Below are 18,642 nucleotides of genomic sequence, written 5' to 3'. Positions count from 1 at the left end.
TGGCCCCATATGGTTTGCCACTTGCCACTACTACTTGCCACTATATTGCCACTTACCACTTGCCAATGTTCGGCAATCTACCATCTTTACCCGTAAAGCTCGGATGGGGTCGCACCATAAGCTTTTCGTTTGGCCCCATATGGATGGCCACTTGCCACTACTACTTGCCGCTTGCCACTATATTGCCACTTACCACTTGCCAATGTTTGGCAATCTACCATCTTTACCCGTAAAGCTTGGAAGGGGTCGCACCATATGGAACTAGAGGAACGCGACCTATCTTTATTCTCTTTTATATCCTACCTGCCGCAAAGATAAATACTCATCATTGATATACTCATTACCTTATGGCATAAAAAATGCAATAACTTAAAAAAACAAACAAATATATTCGTAATACTTTATTTACAAAAATACTAATTGTGACAAAATACAGATCTAATAACTTTAAAAGATTTTATTAGCGTAAACTATGGAAGCTGCTTTGACGACAAGATTTCAAAAAATTCATTGGTGAAAAGTCCAAAATAAAACAAAAGTCAGTGTACAGACGACAGATGAAATAATGATAATAATTTTAATTTTAGATCGTTTCTGACATATTTTTCTTTTTACATCGTTTTTTTTTTTTTGGTTTTGTAGACAAATTCTGGTTACCCAAAATCAAAATGTGTTCTTGCTCGTTCTCTTTGTGCCTCATCAAAATCTCAAGATTGCTATGATTTTAAAAAATCAATTATCCCTTTTTAGTATTTTTGGACTTGAACCCACCATGTTATAAACTAAGGTACTAAAATGGTCACCCTACCGCCTTGTAGAAAACGGGGGTTATCACCCAAAATTTAAAATTTCTTATGTTCCGAGGGTGCTCGAAGGGTAACAGCAAAACTACGTTTTGATTAAGAATGAAGTGAATGAAAAAATTAAAGTTGATTCCGAAATTTCTAAGGCGTCACCCAGCAATGAAGTAAGTAACATTGGCAAATATATTCGAATTAAAATCCTGCTTTCTTGCTGAAGGTAATGCGTTTTCACTTGGAAGAACCAAAATGTCATACTTCATTTGCTCCAATCTTTAATTATTTTTTTTTTGAAATGAAAGGTTTATTTTTAGGCTTTCACTGGAGAATAACATATTATCAATGGTAATATAATTATTGATTATAATGATATCAACAATACATTGATAATAATAGCATATATTATAGTAGAAGTAATATTTTGTTAACAATATTATTAAAATTATATCACTCATCAATATTAAAACTTGAATTAAGAGCCAAACATTTAAAATTGAGAAAAGTGGAAGTATTTAGACACAACCTAATTAAAACCTTTAATTTGAATTATTCACCAAACAAATATAAATAACTCAGTTAGATTCATTAAAAGTAGTTTTGAAATTGGAGTTTAGAATCTCAAATGTAAATGTTTCTATTCTTGAAAGATATAGATTTGTGAGCCAAGAAGTGTTTTTTTATTCATAGGCACGGCAAAGTTATAAATAAATTAGATAAGTGAGTTTCAAGTGCAAAATTTTCTTATTCTTTGGTTCTTAAAACATATAGATTTGTGAGTTAAGAAATACACAAAAGTGCTCATAATTTTTTTTTTTTTACAATCTGTTTCTATTAGACAGATAAGAAGCTTTTCTAGTTCTTCTTTACTGTTATAAAATATGTATAACTATTTTTTTTTTCAGTCCCTTTTTATTGAAATTTGCAAAATTGCATATAAGTGGGATTATTATTCTTATATTTTTTTGTGAATTTTTCTTATATCCCTGGCTGTTTTGAAGATTATACATAATTAAATTGCTGTCAAATCATGAATAATTTTTTTTTCAAATTTTATAGTCAGATATTCGATAAATAAGAATTAAAGTAATTATAAGGAGGGATGGGAGGAGAGGCAAAGGAGAGAGACAGAGAGATGGAGAGAAAAAACAGGAGGGAGAAGATGATATTTGATGTTATTCTATAGAATAATAAAAATTGAAGAAAAGATGAAGAATGAATCAATATAGCTTCCATATCAGTAAGAATTTTTTTTGCTTAATACTCCGGCACATGACAGGAACACGCTGATGGCACCTTAAACACGTCAACAAAGAGGCCTTGGTCAGGGTTACATGGATCCCAAGATAGGAGACGTTCGTATATGTGCTTTTGTGTACAGCTACTTTTAAAACAGGGTGCAACAAGGCGGCAGTCAGTATCTGGATCCCTTGAAAAAAGCATAGAATTCAAAAAATAGAATAGTAATAAATAAATGGATATGGGAACACATTCATTAAGATTAAAATTGCAATATTGCAGCTCTATCCAAAATGAAATTTAATGCGATCCATTTCTTTTGATTGCTTTAAATCATGAAATAATATTAATTACTATATTTATAAATGTGACTGCGTTTACAAGTATTTCTGAAAGAGGGTGCCACGAAAATGCAGCTTATGTGTTTGTGCCTTGAAAATTAAATAGCATTCATATATTAACAAATTGATAAATTATCTTTTAAGCACACCAAAAATAGTGATAATTATTAAAAAATTATCATAGTGCTATTGAGCTGCATCTGACATTTAAATGAAGTTTATTACCTTCATTTAACTACTGCTGAATTATAAACTAATTAATAGTGCATTTTCGAATTATGTTTATAAATGTGACTGCGTTTACAAGTATTTCTGAAAGAGGGTGCCACGAAAATGCAGCTTATGTGTTTGTGCCTTGAAAATTAAATAGCATTCATATATTAACAAATTCATAAATTATCTTTTAAGCACACCAAAAATAGTGATAATTATTAAAAAATTATCATAGTGCTATTGAGCTGCATCTGACATTTAAATGAAGTTTATTACCTTCATTTAACTACTGCTGAATTATAAACTAATTAATAGTGCATTTTCGAATTATATTTATAAATGTGACTGCGTTTACAAGTATTTCTGAAAGAGGGTGCCACGAAAATGCAGCTTATGTGTTTGTGCCTTGAAAATTAAATAGCATTCATATATTAACAAATTCATAAATTATCTTTTAAGCACATCAAAAATAGTGATAATTATTAAAATATTATCATAGTACTATTGAGCTGCACCTGACATTTAAATGAAGTTTATTACCTTCATTTAATTACTGCTGAATTATAAACTAATTAATAGTGCATTTTCGAATTAATAAAATAATTAATTACTTTCTAATCATGGGAATAGTGATTATATTGTAAATAATAATGAAACGGTAAAAATTGATAAAACTAATATAGTAATTTTCTAACTTTTAATCAATATCTTTAAATTTGTATCTGCACCTGTTAAATAATAAGTCGTCGCTAAAACCTATCGTCACAAGTTTGATTCTGTGTGCAGCCATTTTTTGAACAGCAAATAACAGAGTAAATAAAACAAGTAACATAGTAAATTTAACAAGTAAACAAAAACTGTTCTAGTAACTTTTTTGCTGGAGACGTTTATTTAAATTCTATATTTATTTAGTTAAGTAGACATGAACTTTTTATATTCGAAATAATTGAGTTTTATGTCCTGTTTAATTTTAAGACCAAGAATCAGTTTCTGGACCTCTTAAAAATTTTAAGACAACTAATTAAACGTCAGGTACAGCTGAAAATTAGTGAGTTACCACTTAGAGTAATTACATTTCTTAAGAAGGGTAAATATACATTAAAGAAAAGCTTTGGTGAGACATACAAATACAAAAAATTCTATTATTAATATTTTCGGGTTTCTTTCAGGGTTTTCATCATTCAGATTTTTATTTCTTTTTTGTTTTTGTTTTTTTTTTAGTAAATATAAATTAATTTTTGGGTTGCTGGAATTTGAGTTAAAAAGAACTCAAAAGCAAATTGACAATAGTACACCATAAGAATTAGTCCAAGAATTATTGTATAAGAACCCTTAATTGTTTAATTCCGCTAGCCTGGTACCTTGACTGTTTAAATTCTGTTTCCTAAATGATCCAAATTACAAATTTCAAATGTTGTCTTAGGACAAAACATTTTTTAATTCCCCATTGAAATGTTTCTGTCCTAACTGCGTTTAAATTGAAACTTCATATTTTTACTTTTAAGGTGTAGAGCAGCGTTGTCACACAGGTTGGTTTTTGGATTTCGTTTCTCTGAACGATTCGAACGAATTTGATGGCTAGATTTCCACTGATCACAGATAATTTTGCAGTTTTTTTGCGTCATATTGAATTGTAATATTAAGCTCTAATAGCAGAATTTATTTCAGGGGATAATCCGGTATTAGGGAGGGACAAAATCGGTAAGACCCAAGAGCAAATAATTTACGTAAGAAGCATTAATATTTACAGAGAATTCGTGTAAATGTAAAAATTTTTGAGAGGAAATAGCCCTGAACTATCTCTTACACACGCTGTTTGATGAGCATATTCCAGAAAACTTTCAAAGGCATCGCCTACTAGCATTTGTTGTGTTCCAGAAAAAAGCATGTGTGTTACTTTATATTAATTATACTTCATCTTTTTCAATCATATTTGAAATTTATATTTACAAACCCTTTTTTAATCATTCACATTCAAGGTAAACATAAACAAGAATCAATTTTGTTCCTTCTCGATGACAATTTCAAATTTTCTTTTTGCGTAAAGGGCTTCAGTTCACTTTTTTTTAATTTCAAGAAGAACTGTTTTTCTAGTTCTCTCTTTCTTCAACCTTTTTTTTACATTCATTTTTAATGTTATATTGCATTTATAACATTTTAATGTTGCACTTAAACATTACATTTAGTGTTACGTTCTAATGTACATTTCTTTGATTTTTTTTTTATATATTTCGAACAAGTTTTCAATGTTAGTAAATTTCTTAAACATTTCGTGTGAACAATGTTTTAGGTCTTAAGTTCTAAAAATGGGCCGAAACTACTGGTTTTAGCTGTTTAATTTGGCTTTAGTAATATTTGGTTAAAATAAGCTTGCACGCTATAAAATAAACTTTAAAAATAAATTTCAAAATAATTATTTTTTAAATAAATTTCAATGAATTTATAAAAATGTGTAATTTTGAAAAAAAAAGTAAATTTAAAGGATCTATTCTGTTAAAAAACAAGTTTAATCAAAGCTAAACTCTGAGTCCAACCAAATTTAGTCCCAGATTTTTCATACAAAACCAGTGGACATCGTCTGTGACGCGTCAACCCAAAATCAATGCAATATTTAATCCCTTAGTTCTGTTACTATCTGCCTTAGTTCTTCCCTAAGAATGACGTATGGACGAACGATAGGTAGGCTTATCTATCAACAAATGAAAGGTCATCATTTTTATACAATTCTAACGATTCCTTATGCCAGATTTGCCTCTCATTCACTCGGACTGTCTGTCTGGACTTTTTTTTTTAGATCAGCCATGGCTTGATGCCTGTAACTACTTGATTTTAACTCAATTAGTTGTTTTAAGCAAGTTATTTTTATTATTGGCAGTGGTATCCTTAAAACCCAAGTTTTGCAAATTAATTTGTCAAGTTTTGCAAATTAAACTCTGCAAATGAAAGATCTGCAAATTGGCATATTACCTGCACGCTTCTGTCCTTATTGTTTTTATTATTGGCTGTGGTCTCCTTAAAACCCAAGTTTTGCAAATTAATTTGTCGAGTTTTGCAAATTAAACTCTGCAGATGAAATATCTGCAAATTAGTATATTACCTGCAAGCTTCTGTCCTTATAGTTTGGGTATAATATTTAACATCTTGAACAATAACTCGCCATTGGCCCACAGCATTTCTAGCGCGGAATGGTTGAACATATCCGACTGAAGACGGACAAATATATCCTTAAAAAAAGTGAATTAGATCGAATTACTATACATGGTGTTTTAAAAGTAATTGAATTTAAATGTCAAGCTTAAAGACCATGCGTTTTACTCGTACTCATTCCGCTCAAACTTTTAAACGCAGCCCTCATTCAGTTTCACCTTAATTAAATCATCCATCTCAACCCTCATTCAACTCAAGTTTGCTGGGGGTTTGATTTAAACTGTTATGGAATTACATGGGGGTTGCAGTGCACGAATATGGGTTGAATGGGGTTGATTTGCGTGGGGGGTGAATTAAATGAGGTCGAGTTTTATGGAAACCAGCTTAAAGTTCAATTACCAGAAGATGCCTGTTTTGCTGTTAAACATCTTTACACTGTAGGGAAATTTGTCTATATGGAATGTTAACCTTCATGATACCTTCTATTTTATAAAATGGCAGAGGCGTAAGTAGGACAAGATTCTGTATTGTCTGTCTTCTCCAAGGAATTCATGTTCCCCACTAATTTTGTCGAACTTTGGCTTGCGCTGAAATATTTTAGATTGTATTTCTATGTTTCAAGATTTCTTTGAAATTCCCGCGTTTCTAGAAACTATACGTTTCCCTGAAAACAATCTTTAGGAAGTGTAATTAAAAGAAGAATATATCTCAAAGTTGAAAAACAGAGCCAATGTCAAACTCTATAGAGAGAAGGGGGACCTAGGTAAAAAAGAACCGTTTTTACTTGTAGAAAACTATATTTTTTGTGTTCTTTACAACTTATTTAAATTTGTATATGCCTCATCATTGAAATGATATATTTTTCAATGCTACCTTTTATACGTTTACACACTTCATCATTGAAAGAATAAACCTTAAATAAACGGTTAATATATTAACCGTAATAACGGTTAATGTAATATTAACCAAACGGTTAATGTTGGAAGATAGAACAATTGCCAGAAAAACACTATTTGTTTTTTCAAACCACTCTATCCTATTTTACTTATTGTGCTTCAGAGTTGAATAATTAAAGTATTCCTTCTAAATAAAAGGTAAAATAAATGGAAAACAGATGACCAGACTGTACCCCTGTGTTCAGAGGAAACTGCTGGCATTAAACCTAATCTTCGAATCATCCATTTCAATTTCGTTTCAAGGACTTGCTTCTTACTCTACAATTTTTTTAATGTATTTTATTTTCTGAACCTTTCGAGGTACCTGCAAGACTAGGGACCTTCCTTCCAACTTTGTTCCCACTTGAGGGGTGTCCCCCTTCGAGGAAATTACAGTCTAGCAAATGACACAGCATTCGCACGAGATCCTGATTACTTGAAAATTCTTTTGGGCTCGGTCTGTTTTGGCAGGCGTTTTCGTGATGAAAAACCTCTTTCTAGCTAATTTATCTACTATGGGCTGCTTCCCCGTAGTGACATAATATTGGTATGCATTAATATATAATGAGTTGGACGTATTTGGCTTGAGACTGTCTGTGCAGAATTTCGACTCTTGTTGATACAAGAGCATCGCCAAGTGCTGAAAACCATGTTGTGACCAAGATGGGCCAAGGATTACACAAGACCTTCGTCCACACTGGATTTCCCAGTGACTTCTTGCTGTCTGGCTCTAAGCCGGCTTATACGCGTTGATGTAGATTTAAGAAGATATCTTGGTCTTCGTCCTGCACAGGTATCCGTAATCACTTTTCCTGAGGCCAAAATAATTTCAATGATTTAAAGGGCATGAACCCTGGAACTTGGAATGCTACGACGTTAAAAAATAACTGTCGTACCGACATTTTGACTGACGAATTCAGACAATTAGAACTGGACTTATGATGAGTTTCATAAACTCATATCCCAGGGGTAGGAAGCATGAAATTAAGTGACATGGAATTTCTTTACTCAGGCATGAAGGATGGAGTGCATAGATAGGGGGTAGGGCTCATAATGAACAAGAAAGGTGCCAAGTCTTGTTTAGGCTGGGAAATTATTAATAGTATAAAACTAATTGCTCATTTTATGACTATAGAGTTCAGACTATCAGTTATAGTAGTATATGCCCCTGTAGAACCGACTGATGGAGATACTAGTGACTCAGATAAATTTTACTTATAGTTACAGGAGCGAATAGACAGGGTAGAAACAAGGTGTTTTACTAGGAGAACTAAGGCCCAATTTGGTAGAAATAGGGATAGATGGTATCCTAGCTTAGAAAAATTTGGGGTAGGAAAAGAAAGTAGTAATGGCTACAGACTTTTGCAATTTTGTAGGTATAACAATCTAGTTATAACAAATACAGTGTTTGGTCATAAAATGGCCCACAAGTTAACATGGTATTCACTTGATGGTAAGACATCAAACCTTATTGATTATGTAATAGTTGCCAAAGAATGGCAGGATCAATACAAGATACTGTGGTATGTATAGGAGTGCTTATATTGATGTTAAAAGTAAAGCTCACCATCTAGTAGTTTCTAGGGTAAATCTAAAGCTGAAATTTTGGAAGGGTAACTACTACCCATGAAATTATGATACTGGTAGACTGCAGGATGGGAATTTGAGAGAGAAGAAACTTTTCTAGAACAGTTAAATACTAAACTAGAAAGTTTAAAATTTGACAATGTGGAATATGGATGGAATACATTTAGAAAACAACTGTGAAGTTGCTGATTGTGTCTTAGCGAAGAAAGTTAGGACTTTAGTTAGGTATATTAGTCAAAAAGCCTTATATTTAATATAGAGGAGAATGGGTTTGTATAAGAATTATCTGAGTGATATATCATATGAAAACAAAAGGACTGTAAAAGAGAGTGGATAAAGCATTAAAATATGAACTAAGGAGGTGTGAAATGGAGGCCATTGATAAAATTGCCGAGGATCTGGCAGATGTAGCTAGAAGACATAACAGTTAAGTATTGTTAAGTGATAGCTGTAATAGTACTAATAGTACTATTGTACTAGATCAGGAAATGTTTTTATTTTAAATTCCAGTTTGTTATTATTTATTACGTTTCATTATATGTTTATTAAGTTTCAACATATTTTGTGGATCTTCAGATTCAATGTATCTTTGTTTATTGATTAGGTGATCAATATTTTCTTTTCAGATACGTTCTTGATTTCTTTGAAGATTCTGCCAATACTTTTAATTATAGATGGTATGTTTAGAGCCTAATAATTTTAGATATACAGTAGCTAAAGGGCGAGCATATCTATCCTATGCGGTTGTACCCAAAGATGTCAAGTGGAGAGGGGGGTTATTTCCCTATTAAATTTGGAAAATTCTTCTTTCTGGTATTTTCCTTGAAGTATCGGAAAAAAATTCTTCTCCCAGATTAAGAGAAAAAACACCTTGTTTTGTATCTTCATTAAAAAACAGTTGAAAATCCTTGCTCCCCTCCCCACAATTTATCGTGAATTAACATCCCTGGTTGCAATATTACTCCATCCTGTGTGGTTTTTAATGAAAATTAATTTTCTAAGCTTGAAATATTTTCCAAACTTACAAGTAAAATTCAAAAAATTTTCAGTTGATTGAAAGATAAAATAATGAAAAATAACATGGAGCTTAGGTAGACAGAAAAAATGAGACTTTTGAAATCTTTTTAAAATATAGCAAATATAAACTTTATATTTATAAATATAAACTTTATATATCCGCCATAATAATAAACACGGATAAAACCTAGAATATAAGCAGTCTTGCATGGTCTTCAACCCCCCTCCCCCCTAAGCCCTTATAAAGCCAAATTTTAAAACAAAGTATTTTGAAAAATATACCTTCAGGTCCAGACCAATGACTTTTGTCGAACGTATCGGGGTGAAAAAAATCGTAATTGAATTTTGTTTCTTGGTAGCTGTCGATGGTGTCCACAAGATCATCAGCTGATTGACTTGCAACATCAGAATACTTATTGATGAATTCATAATCCTTTTCTATAGCTGCCTCAATTTCATACCTTAAATTAAAAAAAGGTAAAATTTATTTTGAATACCTTTGATATCTACCTTATTATTATAGGGTCCGTAGGATTGCCCTAATGTTCAGTGCAACTGATTTACTGACGTCTTATTTTAAGTTGAGTTCCAGGTTGAATGAATAAGCCTACCTGCAGTTTGGTCCTTTCCATCCTCTCATAAGATTGTCTTCACTTGCATTTAACTTTTTTTTTTCATTCGTATAATAAATTTTTAAAGAAACTCTTTCTTATTAATTATACTGATTCCCTATGTAATTGAAGCTTAATTTATAATTGAGCGTATTTTACTTAAACACATTGTTCCTTTTTATATATTATATACATTGACGAAAAATGGGGCAAAATGATAAAACAACTTATTACTTGATACTTCAAATGATTCAATAGATGATTGAATCTCGCCAGTACCAATAAAAACCTTTTGAGCCTATTTTACCGAGATGTACTTTTTTCTTCTTTTTTCGCATAAGGTTTTTAAAAGATTCTCGGTAGAAGGAAATTTTGGAGCATGAAATGCTCCAAAATCGGTGGAACATCGGTGGAGCTCGGTTGGAGCATGGAGCATGTAGGTTAAACACGGTAATTAAACAGTTCGTCCTAACAAATTGTAAGTAAGGAGTGACTCGGCTCAACAGTAACCAAAACACTAGAAACAGAATTCCAATATCAGTAGATATATGAAAAGAATTATTTTATTATGCTGATTCCAAATATATGAGATTCATCAAGTTTCTTATTACCCACCAAAAGTTACGAATCTTAGAAAATTTGCCGGATTTTCAAAAATAGTGGGAATACACCCTAAAAGCTAAGGAATGTTAATGGAAATCTTACCAATAGATTCAACGTGTCAGAAAACCATACTATAGAAGTTTCAAGATCTGAAATACATAGATGTGGAATTATGTGTTTTTTGCCAGCAAAAAGGTCAAGGATACGTGCTTATTTGTTATTGCTTTTCGGTTTGTTTTTCCCATAAATAATCGAATCGAACTAATGGTCCTAGAAGATCGGGACCAAAAAGATTTATGAGCCACTAGCCCCCCTACCACCCGCCTGTTCCCCCAAAGTTGTATGACCAAAATTTTGAAATGACCATTCTCTTCAGCGTTGTTGAAAGATACAATGTCTGTTCTTTTAAGGGTAACATGGGCCCCCACATCCCTTAAGGAAATGCCCCATTATTTGTGGATAATAACTGTTACTGGGAAGCTTACAGATATTTTTGTGGGAGGGGAAAGGATTATGCGCTTGGGGTGGGTTTCCATAGGAAGTATTTTCAATGGGGGGGGAGAAACTTCAGAAGGTTAACTTTACATGGGAAATATTACACTATTTGACATAATTCAATATTAATTTTTTTTTTGTCTCATTTTCTCTCTACCAACCTAAATTTGTATGCGGAGGTGTTCCAGGGAAATTGCCCGGGGGGGGGGGAGATTTTCAATGGTTTTGCATTTCCTTGAAAATGTTTACACGGAAGGGGGGTTTCTGGAGTGATCGGAAAAACGATTTGAAATTAAAAGGTTTTCAAATGAAAGTATGCTATGGAGTATTATTCAGGCTGAATCATCCTCAAGAAATTTTACGGGGGAGGGGGGACTTTCAGCAATGATGGAATTGTCTGGAGGGAATTGTATGGGGTGGGGGTGTATTTTACTTGAGTGGAACTTTTCATGAATTTCTTGTGAGAAAAGGCAATTTTTCATAAAGGGCGAGCCAGATTTACCAGCATTATTATAAAAACGGTGAGAAATTAAAAAAAATATTATTTTTCAATTGAAAGTAAGGAGCAACATCAAAAATCAAAATAAGCAGATATTATTCAGTCGAAGCATTTTAAGCCGAAGCAAACATTTTATGGGCACTACCGCGATGTTTTTTCATTTTATTTAGTGGTGAGAGGGATGAAAGATCAAAAGTTTCTCGAAAATAAGTGAAAATCTTAGAGAAACTCGATGTTTTCTTGATTTTAGGTAACTTCATTATTCATTTGTTAACACCTCATGACACTCTTTGGCATTCCTTCATACGGGACCCTTGCTAAGAAAGCATCAAGAGGAATCTCAAAAGTTTTCCACGAGGACTGAGGCCAATAAGATTTCAAAAAAGGGCTCAAATTTGAAAAAAAAGTAAAGAAGTCTTGATTTCCCCAAAAATTACGAGATTTTAAAAATTTGTCTATTGTATATATATATATATATATATATATATATATATATATATATATATATATATATATATATATATATATATATATATATATATATATATATATATATATATATATATATATATATGCCTCCCAGTCAAAACTGTTCAACAAATTACAGGTCTGACCACCAGTGTGAGGTCTAGCATTGTCATGAAGGAAGGACAATTTCCTTTGTCAGCATGCCAAGACTTTTTTGTTTTGCTTTCTAATCACTCTGTGGGGCTCTCTGAGGGTTAGGCAGTATACTTCTGCATTGATAGTGGTTCCTCCGTTGCATGAAGTCGACCAAAAAGAAAAAAAAACACAATACTTATTCCCAAACACCGACGCCATGATTTTGCACTGGGAGAGAGGATGTTTGGCCTTCAAATTTTTTCGGAGAGTGGGTTGTCTAAATTCCATGTTCTGTTGCCTCGATTTGGGCGTAATCGTTCAACCAGTTGCCACCTCAGTGGCAACCGTTAAAAAGAAGACGATGGCGTAAAAACAGCAGTGAACTCTTGGTTATTAGAGCTGGTGGCAAGTTCTTATAAAGACTTTACTTAAAATTAGTTGAGAGGTATTATAAGTGTTTCAGAAGATTGAAACTTATGTCAAAAAATAGAGCAAAGTATGCACTTTCTGAAAATCAATTTACTTTTATAAAATAATCTTTTGTTGTATGCTTATGTTCAAACGGACCTTAATTATATATATATATATATATATATATATATATATATATATATATATATATATATATATATATATATATATATATATATATATATATATATGAGTATCATATATAAAATACAAACAGTAAAAGTGATATATATATATATATATATATATATATATATATATATATATATATATATATATATATATATATATATAATTTTTATACTTATATATATATACTTTTTTAACTGTTTGTCTTTCAAAGCATATAATGCAATAATATAAAACTTACTTTGGATATTCATAATCATCAAAACAAAATATTGCACCTTTGTCCTTAGCGCAAGCGGGAGCGTAAGTGGGGTCACAATATGAGGGTTTATTATAAGCAGTGGAGCCACCGTAGCTAGCTTTTGATGATGGTTTATGTTCAGAGTTGTGCTTATACCCAGGTTTCGAATGTTGTTTGTACCCAGAGTCACTCTTGGATTTATATACATAATCTTCTTTGTGATCATATTTATGATTGTCTGGCTTATGGTCATGTTTTCCTTTTTGTTTATACTCTGCTTTGTAGTTTGATCCATATTTCTCAGTTGTATCGCCATAACCAGGTTTACTATAGCTAGAGTCATATTTTTCCGTGTAGACGGAGGGGCCATAAGATGATTCCGGCTTGTTATATTTATCTTTGTAGTTGTATTCTGGCTTGTAACTTGGTCTATATTTTTCCGTTGAGTAATCATAACCAGGTTTTGAGTACCCAGGGGACTCATATTTTGGCGTATAGACTGGAGTGTCATACGGTGCTTCTTTGGAATAGGTGTAATCCGATGGCTCAGTTCTCATTTGTTCGTCTACTTTGTAGTTTTCTGTTGTACCTTGTGGTGCTTTGCATCTAACTATGACCACAGATATACACACAAATGCCTGTAAAAGAAAGAATATTCAAGAAAACAAAATCCCGGTACAATTCTACATAAAAAGCATAAGTAAAAATTCAAGAATCGAGTTTTGGAATATTTTTGGCCGTATTTTTTATGTTTCCGAATGTAGAGCCTACTGATAAAAAAGTATGGTTGGATATCGAATTATATTGTTTGAATATGTTTGGATATCTATTTGGATGTATATTGAATATATCTGAATCAGGATAGCTTCTAGGATTTTTTTCAGAGGGGGGAGGGGTTAAAAAAGAATGTTTTAGAGGGGCTACAAAAAATAAAATAAAAACGGACCAAAATTTGTTTATATTTATGCTTTTAAGAGTCAGCCAAACCTTTTGGAGAGGGGGGGGGGTCAAACCCCTTAACTCCCCTGGATACGGCCATGGTTTGGATATATATGGAATGCATTTGAAAATCTAAATCTGCTTTTCATTTGTACGTTACGCCTCGCCCAATTGGAGGTCTGTCTCCCAAATACCAATAGATAAAGCCTAAGGTTTAACATCAAGAGTCAAATATAACTAAAAGGTTCAATCCTTGCTTGAACACTAATTTTACATTTTAAAAGTTAACTTGTTTAGATAACTTTCTAAATTATTTACCTACTAATTTAGTTAATTTACTATTGCACATAACCCATAGGTGAAGTAGTTAGGATTCACTGAATCGTATTTAAATGAATTCCTTATAGCTTCCTCACAAAAAGAAGTTAAAATTTTATGATCAAAATCCAAAATCTTCTCCCTAAGAACATTCCTAAGGAATATACCTAGAAAAAATTCTATTGAAATAGTATAATTGTCAAAACTTGTAATAGTACAAAAAATAAAACAATCATCAAAAACTTTCTACACCAAAACTTTAAAAAACACATCAAAGTTTGTTTATATGTATTGTTTTTACGTTTTTACGATCTCGAAAAAACACTTTTCGTATGGGGGGGGGGGGTTCAAACACCTTACCCCCTCTTGGATAGGACCTTGACGGTAGTCACTCAAATATACTGAATAATCTCTGTTTGTTATGCGTTTTAACGATACTCTAATTTAAAAATATCTTCAAATTCAAAGATTCATTTATGCATCAAACATTTTTCGGACAAGCTAATTTAACATTATGTGGATTAAATAATGAAACTTCTGTGTTATAATTAGATTGTATTTATGCAATTTTTTTACCATAATACTATGTATTGACATTAATCTTGCCTTTCTCTCATCCCCCGTCACTCCTGTTTATTTTTCTTTAACGATTTTAGTGTTTTGTTTTTTGAGACACCATTTTTGGAATAGATTCTTATCTTCTACAGGATTGTTTTTCAGCGACAAAATATTCTTTTAATATATATCTTTCACATTTTATAAATAAAGCTGAAAAAAGCTTTATATCCAGGTTAAGCTTAAATTATGTGTTTTACACATTTAAAATTTAGAAAACTGAAAACTTGACATATTTCGAAAGGAGAATTCTTGATATTCACGACACACTGGGAAACTTTATACGTGTTCGAAAGAACACCTTTTTGAAAGAAAAAAAAACACCACAAAAAAAACACAAAATATAGCGAACATGTAGTAATCGCCAAAAAGAACGTTTCTTGTGTTAAATTAAATAATAATAAAAAAGTTCTTTTAAAGGAAAGTAAGGAGCGATATTAAAATTAAAACGAACAGAAATTATTTCGCATATGAAAGGGGCTGCTTCCTCATCAACGCCCCGCTCTTTACGCTAAAGTTTTTTGCTGTTTTAAAAAGTAGAGTTAAGAGAAAGAGTCAAACTTTAGCGTAAAGAGCAGGGCGTTGATGAGGAAGCAGCCCCTTTCATATACGAAGTAATTTCTGTTCGTTTTAAGTTTTAATGTCGCTCCTTACTTTCCGTTAAAAAAACTTTTTTTTATTTAATTCTGAACGTTTTTGAATCAATGCATATTTTGATTTTGGCTCTCCCCAGATGAATAATTAAAACGAAATTTGCATATTTATTTTTTGGGCTAAATTGCTTTCTCATAGTTTTGATCGAATGATTTTGCGAAAAAAAAGGAGCGGGGGAGGAGGCCTAGTTGCCCTCCGATTTGTTGGTTACTTAAAAAGGTAACTAAAACTTTTATTTTTTTACGACTGTTTTTATTAGTAAAAGATATGCGTAACTTACAAATTAGCTTACGTATCGAACTTCTGTATTCTCATGTTTTTATTACGTATATAAAGGTGTTCATCCCCTCATCAGTACCTCGCTCTTTACCCTAAAGCTTAAATTGTGTCGCAATTTCTTAAGAATGACCCCTGAATCACAAAAGCCGTAGAATAAATAGTTGAAATTACTAAAAATACCTTAGCGTAAAGAGCGAGGTATTAGTAGGAGGTGACCCTATCATATGCATTATAATTTATGTTAGTTTTAAGTTTTAATACTTCTCCTTAATTTCAGTTGAAAAAACTTTTTCTTATTTATTTTTTTCATTGTTTTTTTAAAGTAATACTAGAAAATCCTGTGCTCCCTTCATGAAAATTTTCTTCCCCCATGACAAATTCCTCCAAGGAAAGTTTCCTCAACATAACCCCCTCTTATCAACCCCTCCCTCCAACCAAAAATTCCTCCTGAAAACGCATGTACACTTCCCAATAACCATTACTATATGTAAGCACTGGTCAAAGTTTGTAACTTGTAGCCACTCCCAAGGGGACTGTGGGGGAGTAAGTCGTCCCCAAAGACATAGTTATAAGGTTTTTCGACTACGCTGAATAAAATGTCTATCTCAGAGTTTTGATCCGTTGACTTTGGGAAAATAATTAGCGTGGGAGGTGGCCTAGGGGCCCTCCGATTTTTTGGTCACTTAAAAAGGGCACTAGAACTTTTCATTTCCGTTAGAATGAGCCCTCTCGCGACATTCAAGGACAACTGGGTCGATACGATCACCCCTGGAAAAAAAAAACAAAAAAAAACAAACAAATAAACACGCATCAGTGATCTGCCTTCTGGCAAAAAATACAAAATTCCACATTTTTGTAGATAGGAGCTTAAAACTTGTACAACAGGGTCTTCTGATATGCTGAATCTGATGGTGTGATTTTCGTTAAGATTCTATGACTTTTAAGGGTTGTTCCCTCCCTATTTCTAAAATAAGGCAAATTTTCTCAGGCTCATAACTTTTGATGAGTAAGACTAAACTTGATTAAACTTGTTTATTTAAAATCAGCATTAAAATGCAATTCTTTTGAGGTAGCTATTGATATCACCATTTTATAGAGTTTTGGTTACTATTGAGTTTGGTTATAACGGTAGGCCTTTGTCACACGTGCATGAATTGCGTTATTTGGGATTCCAGCTTGATTGTAATCTATCTTGGAAGAACCATAGTGATCTTGTTGCAGCTAAAGTTGCTAGAGGTTTGGGAATTTTGCGTCGATTAAAGCATGTTTTTCCATGATCAGTTCTTTTTTTATTATATCACACCATTGTTGCGCCTTATATTTCTTATGGTTGTGTCCTTTGGTCTAGTAATTTCTATGCAAATTTTAAAAGAGTGCAGATCCTACAAAATAAAACAGTACGTCTTCTGGGTAATTATGTAGAAAATGTGAATGATACCGCGTCATTTTTGAGAAATTACGAGCGCTTAATATTGGTCAGATTCGAGATTATCAAGCTGCTGTTTTTGCGTATCGATGTTGCAATGATGTATGTCCTCCAGTTTTTACCAGTTTTTTTTCGAGTAAATCGTTCACTCCATGGGTATGAGACTAGAGAGGCGGATAATTGTATTGTTGAGTACCGAGACACCACACGCGCAGCTTTCGGAATTAGGTATTTAGCTCAGGCTATTTGGAATGATATTCCAGCTGGCATTAGGGAGGCAGAACATATTGGGTCGTTTAAAGTAAAATTAAAAAACACCTATTGGGAGTGGGGAGATAATTTTTTTATTATTATTGTTAGCCTTTTTTTATATATATTCTGGTATTAAGGGGTAATTGAGTGAAAGTGTTTTTGTCCTTCTTCAATTTTGTTTTTTTTAGTCAATTAGGTTGAGAATCAGAGGATTGCAGCCTTCCAAAATCAGGCTGTTTGAGCCTTCCCCGGACGGTTGTGTGTATTTATAGTTTTTAGAATTTAGTAGTTAATAAAGAGTTCATTCATTCAAAAAATATATTGAGCCGGGTCGCTCCTTACTACAGTTCGTTACCGCGAACTGTTTGATCACAGCGTGTGTGAATCCTGCTTAATGTACTGTTTTAATTGAATGACTGCTACTTCAAATGGTAGGGTCAAAGTATAAGAGTGGGAACTGCCACTAGTGTCAACAAATTAAACCACCAATGCCATCTATTGCTTGGCGTTTCTTAGCAGCTTTTTCAAGCTTTGTAATTGTTTATGTTTTTTTCAGAAACTGAGACCAGACACAAATTGCTGCACTGATTTTCTCAATCATCCAAATGGTGCTAATTGTATCGTATTATTGCATCAAAACATGCCAGGAAACACCAAACGCTAGATGGCATTGGTGAATTTTGGTTGACACTAACACAAGTTTACGCCCTTGTAAGCTACCTATGCTATTTGTGCTGTACAACATCCATTAGTATCTTAGAATGAATCTTTAATGCTAATTTATATGGTGTTTATTATGATTATAACGGACAATAAATCTAAATTCGTATAGGAAAGTTAAGACAACGAATATTTCTTTAAAAGTAATAGCTTCCGCTGGAACCGTGTTTCAGATATTTGTGTTCCGGATGATTTTCAAAAAACTCATTCTAAATTCACGTGTATACTTTCTAAAACCAGAGAGAATATTTACCAATTTAATAAGAATCATTTCTACTCCGTTCTCTGTAATAAACTAAACTAGAATATAGACTATTTTAATTTACTAAAAAGTTTGAAAATATCACTTCTTAAAAGCAAGGACGTTTTAAAGTTAAATGACCGTTTAACCTTGTTTTGCTTATTCCCATCAAATTCAGATAAAATAAAATAAAAGTTGCGGTATTAATTTTGACACTTTTATTAATTTATTTGCGCATAATGTGCGAGATATGCGGAAATAGGGTGATAT

At 32.4% G+C, this 18,642-nt stretch overlaps 1 protein-coding gene across 1 annotated transcript; it reads right to left on the bottom strand.

Moving 5' to 3' along the window:
- Positions 1-386: 386 nt before the first annotated feature.
- Positions 387-18,455, bottom strand: LOC136031672 (uncharacterized). The gene is made up of 5 exons (XM_065711348.1): positions 18,385-18,455; positions 12,929-13,566; positions 9,559-9,737; positions 5,688-5,814; positions 387-2,226 (listed from the first exon to the last, which is right to left on the bottom strand). Exons 1-5 carry the CDS (start codon positions 18,400-18,402, stop codon positions 2,055-2,057), a joined length of 1,134 nt encoding a protein of 377 aa, XP_065567420.1. The 5' UTR covers positions 18,403-18,455; the 3' UTR covers positions 387-2,054.
- Between the last annotated feature and the right edge of the window lie 187 nt (positions 18,456-18,642).

This window comes from Artemia franciscana, chromosome 10 (genome assembly GCF_032884065.1).
Source record: "Artemia franciscana chromosome 10, ASM3288406v1, whole genome shotgun sequence".
In the NCBI taxonomy this organism is placed as follows: Eukaryota; Metazoa; Arthropoda; class Branchiopoda; order Anostraca; family Artemiidae; genus Artemia; species Artemia franciscana.
This window is presented reverse-complemented; position numbering and strand designations above follow the sequence as displayed.

What these genes read in the sequence shown, in the direction of transcription:
- LOC136031672 (XM_065711348.1), bottom strand. An exon ending in GATGATTATGAATATCCAAA is followed by an intron (nt 9,738 to 12,928) that starts GTAAGTTTTATA and finishes TTTTAATTTAAG; the next exon opens with GTATGAAATTGAGGCAGCTA. An exon ending in ATAAGGACAGAAGCTTGCAG is followed by an intron (nt 2,227 to 5,687) that starts GTAATATACTAA and finishes GCTTTTTTCAAG; the next exon opens with GGATCCAGATACTGACTGCC.